The 12639-nt window shown below is 42.0% G+C and overlaps 1 protein-coding gene across 1 annotated transcript in view; it reads left to right on the top strand.

Moving 5' to 3' along the window:
• Positions 1-7665: 7665 nt before the first annotated feature.
• LOC104132934 (amine oxidase [flavin-containing] A) overlaps positions 7666-12639 on the top strand; it is a 27437-nt gene continuing 22463 nt past the window's right edge. The window contains exons 1-2 of the mRNA XM_009646290.2: positions 7666-7756; positions 10753-10890. Coding sequence (XP_009644585.2) covers positions 7682-7756; positions 10753-10890 — 213 coding nt within the window. The 5' untranslated portion in view covers positions 7666-7681. The remainder of the gene's footprint in view (positions 7757-10752; positions 10891-12639) is intronic.

Genomic DNA, 12639 nt, shown 5'->3' with positions numbered 1-12639 from the left:
AGCTTGGGGTACGTTCATCCCCCAGCCTCCCTTTACATGTGAATTTTGGACACTGGAAGCCCTGTTTGTCAAAAGAAGGCATGGAGAATTTAGAATGTTTGCCTACATAATGCAAAACAGAGATGCGTCAGATATGGAGAAGTAGGTCCAGAAGCAGGCAAGTCCAAGAGAACTTGTATGCAAATATCTTCTGGAAGAAATTTCAGCACATTGTGTTACAAGCACAAAGCACAGGGGAAACACAGCCATAATTAAAACTTGCGCTGAAGATTATCATTGTTTGACATGGATACTTCTTATTTCCAAATAAAAACCATATTTGTTCTAGCTCAAAACAAGATCTCTTGGCTCGACAAAACAAATGCTTAGATTTTTTGCAGGAAGCAGCGCTGTTTTCTGTTGCACTTATGGAGGGGTCCAAGGGCCACATACTGTAGGAGAATCTGTGTTGTAAAAATAGAAATAATTAGTCCTTATATTGAAGTAAAACATACGATATGCTATTAAGGCTTTTTTTTATTCCCCTCTCCATGGAGAAGCGCTATGCGTTCATATCTCCTGCTCCATGGTGTATGATCGGCCACCTTACCACGTGAGCAACCTACGCATTGGCTGTGGTGTCTGAGTGAAATACTGAATAATGAGGAAATGCAGATTTTCCTGGCTTGCTATAATGGCAGTGCAACTAATGTTGTATACTGTTTTGCTTTTTTTGACAGCATGCCAAGCTGCTAGTGGGTGGTAGTGTCAGATAAACTGTCAAATACACAGTTACTGGTAGAAGATATAATCGGCCTCACCTGTGTAAATCTTGGAGAAGTTTTCAGTAGATTTTTTTCTAGTGTTACTTCTAAATTTACCCAGAATTTGACCTGTAGGAATGCAATAGCTGGTTCCTAAAATGCATCCTGTGTTTATCTCTTTACATCTGCCCTGTGCTGGGCTCCAGCTACCCGGTTCCTTCTCGCTTTCTTTCTGGATCCAGCAGGAAAGCTGATAATCAGTGATAATATTGTCACTTGGTACCAGAAATTCCTATAAGCCATTTTTCTGGGATGCAGAAATAAATAGCAATGTTTCACAGATCTCTCAGGTCCCCATGTACTGCTAGCAAGCTGACTGCCATTATGAGAATAATTTACAGCAAGAAGAAAGCAATCAGACCCCTGTATAAAGTGTAATGGATGCTATGTGCAATACTCACAAACGAGCAGAAACACCAGTTGCCATTTGCTGCCTTCTTCATAATGTGTTCTGATGTTTTGCTGCTAAAAATGCAAAACCTTGTGACGTGGGGCATGGGTTTTGGTTAAGACACTCCTTTGTGTTACGCTCAGTGCCTGGTGTTTAGTTTTGGCCAGAATACAGTTGTGATGTGCTCCTCCTATAACCAGATTTAGAAATACTATTATTTTCTTCATCTTTCACCATATTTTTCATGTGGTTTTCTATGGTAAATGCATCATTTATAAAGATTGCCTAACCCAGGGGGTAACCCGAATAGTCACAGCTGGCTCTGCCTCTGAATGAAGAATGTGTCAGGTTTGTTTCTGGCAAAAACAAAACGTACACCAGTGTGATTCATAGGTTAGCAAATTCAGAGCTCCTAAGTGAGCACTGTAAACCTCGGGGTTTGTCCTTGAGGAGCAGATTTTGCACCTTGCCTCAGGCTTAGGTGAAGGGTGTTGAAAGCTAGGAAAGGGTATTCCTGTTAGCTAGGTAGGTCAGAAGTCTTAAGGGTGTTATTTACCCCAGAGAGCAAAAGAAATAGCCAGGTAGTTAGGACAGGTCTCGAAATATCCTCGCATAGCAAAAACGGGCAGGGGACAGGCATTATTGCCGTTCCCAGGAATACCAGTGCTGATGTTTCTGGCATTTGTGGTAATGATGTTGATAATAGTTTTGCAGCAGCATTTTTTCACATACGTATTTAGCTGAAGATCACTGGTTAACTGGCAGGAATTCATCCTGCATACTGGCCAAAACCGTTTGCAAAAGTTAGAAAGTGTGCATAATGACCTGAGATGTTTCCATAAACTAGACAGAATCAAACCATCGTCGTTTTAACTGGTGCTACTCATTTTAATGTGTTGGGGGGAGGAGGAGAGTTATTCTGGGGAAGGGTTGTTTACTGCAATGGGCTTTGGACTCGAAAATCGCGGTGGGTGTGTACGGAGGAGTGGATTCATCCTCGGAATACAATTCTCTCTTCCCGCCCACTGTGTTTCTGTTAACGTTGTCCATGAGAAACTTGGCTTTGTACCCTTCGGAACAAGGTTTGCATCTGTTGAAAGCGTTCAGACAGTAGCGCCATTGAAACCACTTAGAGTGGCTTGGTCTCAGTTGGACAATGTACTCTGTAACAGGAAATATTTATTCTCTTTTGGTTGAAATCTTTGCTAAATCAGCTGGGCTGGTTTTGGTAGAGGGGAAGAAAAAAGAATTGATGAAGAAGAAGTGAAAAACATTTCCTGAAAATGACAAAATAAATAAACGCAAGCTTATTCCCACAGCCAAGTATTCTACAACAAGGATTGTGAAAGAACATATGGGAAGATGAAATACAGTTTCTGACAAACAGAAAGTTAGTGATGTTATGGTATGAGGCAATACTGAAGAAGAAATTAATGTAGACTTGTGATCCACACTGCATATTCTTGCTGGTTTTTGCAAATTTAAGGGGCTGTAATTTCATTAATAATTTATTTTTCATTTTCAGTGGCAATTTTAAAACTTCAAATCTGTCTGTGAAGGAAAATAGTTCTTTCATTCTCAGCCCTCTGTATGTTGTTGCCCATTAGTGATTTCTCTGGCCAGTCTGATGTTACTGAGTACATTTAAACTATATTTTAAAACTTACTTAAATACCATGGTGTGCACAAAAATTCCAATGAACAGAAAATTGGGGAGGGGGGGGAAGGGGAAGAAAGAGGTGAGGAAGGGAGATTTCACCCTACAGTCATGGTAGAAATGTTTTGTGTCTCTTCTTGACAGATTCGTGTTTACTTGGCAAAGAGACTCCTAGTTGAATAACGAAAGCTGATTCTGAGGTGACCATTGCTCAATTGTGTTTGGAAAAAGTTAGGTTTTCCGTAGGGAAACAGTAAAAATAATCACAGCATTAGCATGCTGTTACAGTGGAGCTTTAATGAGGCTATATTGTCAATTGTCTCACTTTACTGATGTATTATGAAAAAAAAATTTAAAAATTAATCCTCTGCTAAGATCAGAAAAATATAGAGATTTTCCAGAAAGATTTTTTTTGACTTATGTCATTCAGTTAAAGCCTGCTAGAACACTGCAATAATGGGTTAGTGGCCTTTCACACGATGTAATTATCCCACTCAATGTACAGTAGGGTGGATTAACAAGGATTTTATGAAGGAATGTTGTATTAGGTTGGTTTCGGTAAACTTTCAGCCTGACAGTGAATGCATAAAAGGCAAATGCACTTTGTCAAAGAAGCTAGCAAGTAAGCAAACAACCCATCTAGAAAACCAGCAGGCAGTTACCTTTTCAGTAGCAACAGGTAATTTTTTCGGCCTTTGTTTTGGTGTGCTCAATATGGCATACATATAGTGGCCTCAGTTTGAAGAGTTAAAAGGTTAATGGTATCGGACTGTCATCATTCACCACCCTTCGTTACCCTGTGTGGTTACTGCCCTTGCATGTTTTGGAGAGGCTCAGCACACATCATGTAAGAAGTGCTGTCTCTGGGAAAGATGCTGGTGATTTTTGCTCCCAGTCATGGTGTATCAGTGAATCTGCTTGATGTACTGCATTTACAGAGCCTAGATTCTGAAAAGTAGAATCACTATACTATTACTATAGAATTACTATCACATTTCCAATGAAGTAAGTTCTTTAAAAACTTTTTTTGTGCTACAGTACTTGTATCTGCTCATATGCCCTGTATCAAGCCCAGTACTGTGGCAACTTGGAATTAGTCTCATAAACGCTGGTGTTATAAATGCTTCCCTGTGAAACAGGGAAACATTTTCAACATTTTGGGTCTTGGCTGGGCATCAGACTCAGGTCTCTTAAGTCCCAGTCTTGTGAATTGTCTGTAGAGTTGAACTTTTCTCTCCTATGAGGCAGAGACATGTGTTGTCTTATTTTCCATCAGGCTACATACAACATTCAGTATTGTTCAGCATCTCTATGTTTCAGCCATGGTGTATGTCTGGTAGTCTGCAGATCAGCATAAATTCATTTAGGTTTTGTGTTGTTTTTTTTTTTTTTAGACTGTATATCCAGTGTTTTGATGCACTTGAAACTACTTTGCTTGATAGGATTATGGCAGTTTTCTGAAATGAAAGCAGCGGCAGCATGATCTCTAAGCGGTAGCAGTTCTGAGTCCTTAATAGTGCTGCAGAATCACTAGGAATAGAGCTTTCCTGCACGGCATCTTCATTCGCGGGGAGCTTGGTGTGAGATTGCCGTAGAAACCCTTGCGGAGGACATGTAAGTCATCTCGCCTCGTCTGTTCTCATCCAATAACGAGTGAATTTCTACAGCCAGATACTTCAAATGAGTCATGGTTTTGGCAGGCTCCTTTCATCTTTCTGAGGCACATGGTATATATTTCCAGTTCATGGAATTAGAGTGATGCCTGGAAGGAGCACAGCCCATGATTTGGGGTGGTTCACAGCTTTATCTCTAGGCTACTCTTGGAGGAGGTGGAGGAGGCAATGGGGGCCCAACAGCAGCCTCGGCTGTGGCAGGCTGCTCTGTGCTGCGGCCATGCAGGCCTACAGAGGTGTGTTTTAAAATACCTTTCCTGATCCTGGGCTGCGGCCTGGGAGGTCACAGCCCGGGGCTCGGTTTGGCCCGGTGTGGCGTGCTCGCAGGACACTGTGGCTACCCACAAAATCGCAGGACATCGTGGGTGGCGTCAGAGCCCAAGGCATCGTGGAGGGGCACACGCAGCTCCAGAGCAGTGCTGGCCTTGTGGAAGGCCCTGTGGTATGGAGGTGCTGCCCTCCCCCCCGGCAGCTCCCAGAAGGTGCGGGATATCCTCTGGGGAAGTAGTGGAGACGCTGGAGAGGAGGCGAGAGGCTCGCTCCGCACAGGGGAGGGGTGCTGAGCCGGCAAAGACAGGGCAAGGAACTGGAAAGGAGAAGCTCTCGTTCCTCCCTCTCTCATTCTCACCCCATTGATCAAACAGAAATAAATGGTCTCTCTCTGAGGTCCAGTCCTGTAGAGGGGTACTGCAACAGTGACCAAAAGCTTGAAAATTCAAGTTATGGAGAAGATAAAGGGAAAATACGCAATCTGTTTAGCGGTTAATTGTGTGTCAAAAGCACGTAGGCTTCATGACTCGACACCTCGATCTGGTACAGTTCGGTCACACCAGGGTGGAGCTAAAGAGTTGGGTTCAATAGACAGCTACACAGAGAGAGCCCGTGTGTGGGTGTTGCTGCTGGTCCTCCATTATAAAAGAAAATTGTTTCCATGCTTTAAACAAATAAATGTAGTAACAATCTTTAATCAACATATTTTGCATTGCTTTTATTTCTGAGTCAGGCCCTCTCCCAGTTGCTGGCAAGCCATCACTGTCCCAATGTATCTCTTGCCCTTTCCCAGTCTGTGTAGCTCTGAAGCCTTCGGAGTTTGTGGGGTTTTTTGGATCAGTGTCTACAGTGACACTTGGGTTGATGGTAATGAAACTAAAATCCTGTAAGACTGAAGTGCAAGAAGTGTACAGTTTAACAAGCAAACAGGTTAGAGAACCTCAGTCACATTACCACATGTTCTTCATCCTTTAGCAGTCCTTCTTTATTTGGCTATATCATATAATTAAGCTATAAACCAGTAGTAAGCTTAACTTCCAACCCAGTCCAGTACAACTATTATTCTTCCTAAACAGCTGTGGCGTGAATATAGCTGTCGTATACAGCATGAAATGGTGGTCTTAGGCACTGAGGACTTCCATACAATTTTTTTTCATACCTAGGCCAGATTTTTTTCCTGCTTCACATTCCATAGAGTAACACATGAATGCTCAGTGCATTTTTTCAAGGCTTGTGTATCTACAGTAAACTTTCTTACAAAAGAATTACCTGCTCATGTTGGAGTGTCCAGTGGTATTTACACAGAATACAGAAATTCAGCCTTTTATTTTATAGATTAGGAAATCCACTTTTTTTGTGACAAACCCCACAGTTTATTTTGAAAAATAATTTTTTCCTCATATAAAAATACAAATATTTGTAAGAAAATACTGCAGTTTGTGTTTCCAACACAAGACTTGTGTCTTCTATGTTTATGTTGAGGAAGAAGAAAGCCATCAGTGAAAGGATTAAAGAATTAACTACAAAAAAAAATTGTAAAATGTTCTCTTTAGACTTTCACACAGGAGAAAAATAATCAAAAACTACTGAAAGAAATTAGATCAATTTACAAGGTGTTCACTTCACTGACAAACAGCTTGCATTTTAAAAAATTAGAATATTAAACAGATGGAAGAATTAAGTATACTTATGCTCCAGCAGCAATCTGAAGAATATGATGTAAGGATGTAACGTTATTTTTAGATGAGTATGGAAATCATACATATAATTTTTGTCAACGTAAGACATTTGAACTTCCTCAGTTCTGTTTTCCAGTGAATGCTCTTCCACTTCCCCATTAAAAGGCCATGTGTACAGAAGTTTATGGGCTATTCTGTATTGGGCTCAGAATAAATGAGTACACTTAATGCTGCCCAGAACAATTCCTCTCCTCTGGTCTTTTCAGATGTGCGTTTTTTGTAGGCTCACAAGCAGTTGCTTTTAATCACATTTCGAGGTAGTGTAATAAACATGAATATAATATTATTATTCCATCCTGCAGGGTATCTTGGAAGTTCTGATCAATAAGGCTGGCTTTTGTATGTTTAAGAAGGGAAAACAACTCCAAAGAAACAATGGTTCAGTGCCAAATTGGCCTGCAGGGCAGTGAGATAATCTGATTTCACAAACTCATGATTGCTTTTTACAATTTCAGCTTGCATTTGTCAAAAGCAAAGAGGACTCCTGTCCTGTTGAATTTTCAGTTGTCTCTAGTGCCTCCATCACAAAGTCCCATAATTAGATGATTTTTGCTGAGACCATAATTCCTTTTATAAAGTATCTACATACAGCCTGTTTGATTGCCACAGTCAAACTCCATTGATTAAAATGAATCTTGACAGTGAAGCAGACTTTCTTTCTGCATGTAAATAAGGACAACAGATAGCAATAGAGTGGAGAGTTGATGAGTGAGAGAAGTTGGAAGCCTACCTTGCTGGAACACGCCTATTTACTGTATTACTATTTCTATCACTTTAGCTCTGCAAGCCACACAAGCTGGGTTCTGCCTTTCTATGCACTGCACGAATTTAGAGTAAGATGTGTGTCCCTTAATAACTGAGATTTTACTGGTTTTAAAATGCCAAAATGCTAACCTGAAGGAGGAAACTTTAGTCTGTGCATGCTACTTATGGAGATGGTTATAACATACAACTAAGCAGCAGCCACATGATTTCTGTGGTAAGACACCGTGAAAGGTTTCTGACTTCTCTTAGGAATTTTTGAAAATAGTATTGAAATCTCAGACCTTAAAGCTTTGGTTCAGTTTTTGAACATTAATGTGGCTGATAGCTGCCACTTGCTTTAAAGCACTTTCTCTTTTTCTGGTAGGTTTGTCAGCTGCCAAATTGATGTATGAGTCTGGGGTCAATGTGGTGGTTCTTGAGGCCCGGAACAGAGTTGGAGGAAGGACATTCACTATCAGGGTAAGTGCTTCATGAGATGCTGGACTCTCACTTGTGCTGGTCTATGATGTGGCAAATGTCTCTCCCATCTTCAAGAAGGGCAAGAAGGAGGACCCAGGGAGCTACAGACTGGGCAGCCTCAACTCAATCCCTGGGAAGGTGATAGAGCAACTAATCCTGGACGCCATTTCCAGGCACATGAAGGACAAGAAAGTCATCAGTAAGCATGAAATGACCAAGGGGAAGTCATGCTTGACCAATCCGATAACCTTCTATGATGAAATGACTGGCTTGGTAGATGAGGGAAGAACAATGATTAGTGTTTACCTAGACTTCAGTAATTCAACACTGTCTCCCATAACATCCTCACAGACAAGCTGATGAAGTATGGGCTGGTTGAGCAGACAGTGAGAGGGACTGAAAACTGGCTGAACAGCCTGGTCCAGAGGATGGTGATCAGTGGTACGAAGTCTAGTTGGAGGCCACTAACTTATGGTGTACCCAAGGGGTCAATACTGGGTCTGATCCTGTTGAACATCTTCATTAATGATGTGGATGATGAAGGGACTGGAGCACCTCTCCTGCAAGGAAAGGCTGAGAGAGTTGGAACTGTTTAGCCTGGAGAAGAGAAGGCTGAGAGGGGATCTCATCAGTGTATAGAAGAGAGGGAAGGAAGGGTGCAAACAGGATGAAGGCAGGGCCTTTTCATAGAGTCATAGAATCATTAAGGTTGGAAAAGACCTTTAAGATCATCAAGTTCAACTGTCAACCCAATACCACCATGTCCCACAGTGCCACATCTACACTTTTTTTGAACACCTCCAGGGATGGTGACTCCCCCGCCTCTTTGGGCAGCCTGTTCCAATGTTTAACCACTCTTTCAGTAAAGAATTGTTTCCTAATATACAATCAAAACCTCCCCTTATGCAACTTGAGGCCATTTCCTCTCATCCTATGGCTTGTTATGTGGGAGAAGAGACCAACACCCACTTTGCTACAACCTCCTTTCAGGTAGTTGTAGAGAGCGATAAGGTCTCCTCTCCCCCTCCTCTTCTCCAGGCTAAACAACCCCAGCTCCCTCAGCCGCTCCTCATAAGACTTGTGCTCCAGACCCTTCACCAGCTTCACTGCCATTCTTCCTTTTTGGTGATGCCCAGAGGCAGGACAAGAGGCAATGGCAAAAAAACTGAAACCCAGGAGGTTCAAGCCATCTGAACATTAGGAAACACTTTTTTTACTGTGAGGGTGACCAAGCACTGGCGCAGGTTGCCCAGGGAGGTTATGGCATCTACCTCCTCAAACATATTCAAAAGCTGTCTGACACAGTCCTGGGCAACCGACTCCAGGTGACCTTACTAGAGCCGGAGGGGTTGGACCAGATGTTGTCCAGAGGTCCCTTCCAACCTCAACCATTCTGTGATTCTGTTGGGTTTGACATCATTAGCCAGGGGGAAGAGGAGGAGTAGAGTTCCCAAAGAAGACAGGTGTCTCAAGTTGCCGTCACTTTTGTCAAGTAATAGAGCTCTGTTTGGACAGGTTGCGTTGCAGTATATGCCATTGGGCTTCTCTTGACAGGAGGTGCTTTAGATTTTGTCTGGAAGCAGCTCTGAGAACCATCAAATGGGATTTGGGTGTTTAACCAGAAGTGTGTAGTGCCATTTTAGCTGCCCTAGGATACCTTGCCTGGCCTCCAGTTTCAGATCTTCCATGGGTCATGAGCCAAATTTTTCAGCCGTGCACAGAAGTCTTGGTTACCTTGGGCTGCCTAAAATGGTGTGAAACACCTGTATTAAGGTAATTGAATTCCACCCACATAGTCCATGCCCTTTGCCCGTGGCAGGACCTGCTCTGCCTTTAACATTACAGAGGGAGACTATCATCTGATACCGTGAGTGTCAAAGCATTTCTCCTCTCGTTCGCGTCTCACTTTGCATACTGTAACAGGCATGATAACTAAGAGCCCTATAAGAAGCAGCCCAAGCAGGGCCAGACATCATTACAGCTCAGACATACATTCTATCACTGCTTAAAATCACCTGAAATTACACTTCTGCTTCTAAAAATGGACTGAATCTTGATTGCCATTAAAAAGAAAATGAAAGAAATGACAAGTCACCTGTGGCCCAGGGTAATGTAATACAGACATTAGCTCTGCTTCCCACCCTGGAAGTAAGGGAGGTTTAAATTATGTCAGATGACATTGCTGGGGAACCAGAGATAAACACTGGTGTTTCAGCAGAAATCACTGCTCGTGAAACATGAAGCATAAACACCATCCTTCTGTGACACTGAAAATGCCTAGCTTAAAATGCTCACTATAAACAGTGTTTAAAAGAGTTACTAGCTTGGGAAATCAGCCTGCTTTTAATTGTATGCGTCCTTGAAACTTTTTGCTTTCTTCCTGCTTCCCAAGTGAGCGCGATGCTGGTCAGAGGGTTGTGTGGAGCAGCTTCGGTAGCAGGCATGGCTGGGGGCTGCTAGCCAGAGTGCACCAGGCTAGAGCCAAGCTGGAAAGGAGATTACTCTCCTTGAATACTGCAGTGCAGTGCTCAGCATCTACAGCATTAAGTCTAAGCAGATATCTACAGAGAGAAAACAAGTCTTGGTGCTGGAGATGGTTTCAACTTGACAAATGTTTTGCCGTGACAAGAAAAGTAACGTGAATTCTGAAAACATGGGATTAGACTTAACCAAAGTATTGATTTGGTTGGATATTTCTTCATATTCTCATGTCTTTTGTGAGACTAAAAAGCCAATACCGAAAACTATAGTGAAATTTAAACAGAAGCTAAACCCAGTTGCACACATGTGCATGACGGAGTGAAGACACTGTGATCTCTGTGTGTCTGTCATTACAGAGCTCAATACTGCCTACTTTCAAGCCAGTCAGTACACATTTTCTTCTGTGCCTATAGTTGCAGTGCTAATCAGTATGGAATAATTCCTTCTAGTTCTAGGTGTTTGTATTGAGGAGCTTCCCGCACAGCTTCTGATTCTTGTATTCTTTCTTTTGACAGAACAGTCAAGTTAATTATGTCGACGTTGGTGGATCGTATGTGGGACCTACTCAAAACCGGATTCTCCGACTGGCAAAAGAGCTGGGTGTTGAGACCTATAAAGTGAACGTCAAGGGCCATATGATCCATTATAAGGGGGTAAGTATTGCATCTTTCATGTTGAGATACCTGAAGATATAATTGAGCTTTGGAAATTACTGACAGTCATTAAGGTGGTTTAATTTAAAGCTTGCTTTTGGTAATCCAGTAAGCACCTGTTTGAAGTGTTGTGATTCTGTTTTAACTTACTGGGAGTGGGATCAATGGTTCTCGCTTTCTTTTGAAAAGTATTCAGAAAACGGGACTGACAGCAGTTAAAAAATTTGGTATACGTTTGGCATCTCATTGTCTTTGAACACATCCTCTAAAGAATTTTTTCCCAAAATTCAGAAAATACTTGTTCTTAAATAATAGCCAAATTTAAATAAGAAAAAAGTATAATACTGTTGGATACTACTGAATGATGATACTAGACAACAGTATTGTGGGACTGGTCTGGAAATAGTATAACCTATTTGCCCCACTTAGGTGCCTAGATTCACATAAGATCCCTCCCAGTCCTGTAGCGTGGGATTCATCTTACTTAGAAATGGATGTCTGGAAGTTGGGCATCTGATCTGAGACTCATTGAGATTCCGTCTCTAACTGATGGTGAGAAACAGGCACCTCCCAAGGCCTGCTGTAAGCTTCGTGTCTGAGACGTGGGGCAGCGGTGGTTCAGACGGCCACTTTTCAGTAGGTATTGGTGTGGCTAAAGTGATCTGGAATGAAACCGGTCTTCAGAGGAGCCCTTGTCTTGGTTCTTTAGCTCACCAAATTTTTGCTCAGGCCCTAGTCAGGACCTACTGCCCAAGCCAGTGCAGAGGGAGAGCTGTAGGAAGAGGAATGAGGGGAGGCCTAAGATCCATAGGTGTGAGGTACAAGCATCTATCATCTCCGTAACTCATAAACTACTTTACTTTCCAAAGACCATCACTTTTTAATTTTTTTAATATCCTTTAGTTTTGGTACTTCCCAAACTCTGGCAGAACAAGGCTTGAAGCCTATATGAATCAGAGTTGACATATTTGATGGTGGCAACACTATGTGATGGATCCTTAACTGGTTTCATTTTTATTATCTTCTCACGTTTTCTTCCTAGGATTAGAGCAATGCATTCATACTTCAAAGTTTTATCATCTGGTTCTGTAACCTCTCCTTATTGGGTGGATTCATGCCATGCTCATTAAACAGTCACATCTTAAATAATTGCATAGCCGCTCCATAATAGTAAAAAAAAAAAATTATTTTACAGCAGCTGGTGTAAAATTGGTCTGGTTCTACAGCAAGTGGGCTGGGCTGATTTGTACCAGCTGAATGTTTGGCCCACTCTATTTAAGCTCAGACGTGGATCTCTTAGCATCCTAAAAGGCACTTATCTTCTGTATGTTAAATAAAAGACTCTAATGGGTTACATGAATTTGAGCCCTTAATCCATTTTGACACTGAAGCTTCAGCTTTTTTTTTTTGTCCCACATTACATTATGCATGTCCTTGCTAATGACTATCTGATTTCCTAAGTTTTCTTTGAAGTGGAAGCATGTGCCTAAGCAGGAGGCAGCATTACGAGCTATTCAGCTGGATCACAGGCTGTGGATCAATTCTAGATTTGGCATCATGGTCCTGCCAGGGTCCCCAAGAAGGTGCAGGTGTTGGAATAGGATGACAGCAAAGGAGCTTTAAGGTTTCCCAGTACGGACAGACGTAGGCACTGAATAAATAATAATGATGCTTTGCCTCCAGTAGGTCTTATTCCTCCAGCATCCTCCTCCCACAAATTGCAGGCCTTTTGTTTTCTTTTCTTTCCCT

The sequence above is a fragment of the Egretta garzetta genome, unplaced genomic scaffold (genome assembly GCF_000687185.1).
Source record: "Egretta garzetta isolate BGI_Z169 unplaced genomic scaffold, ASM68718v1 scaffold70, whole genome shotgun sequence".
Lineage (NCBI taxonomy): Eukaryota > Metazoa > Chordata > Aves > Pelecaniformes > Ardeidae > Egretta > Egretta garzetta.
The sequence above is the reverse complement of the archived record's forward strand: the minus strand, read 5'-3'. Positions and strand labels throughout refer to the sequence as shown.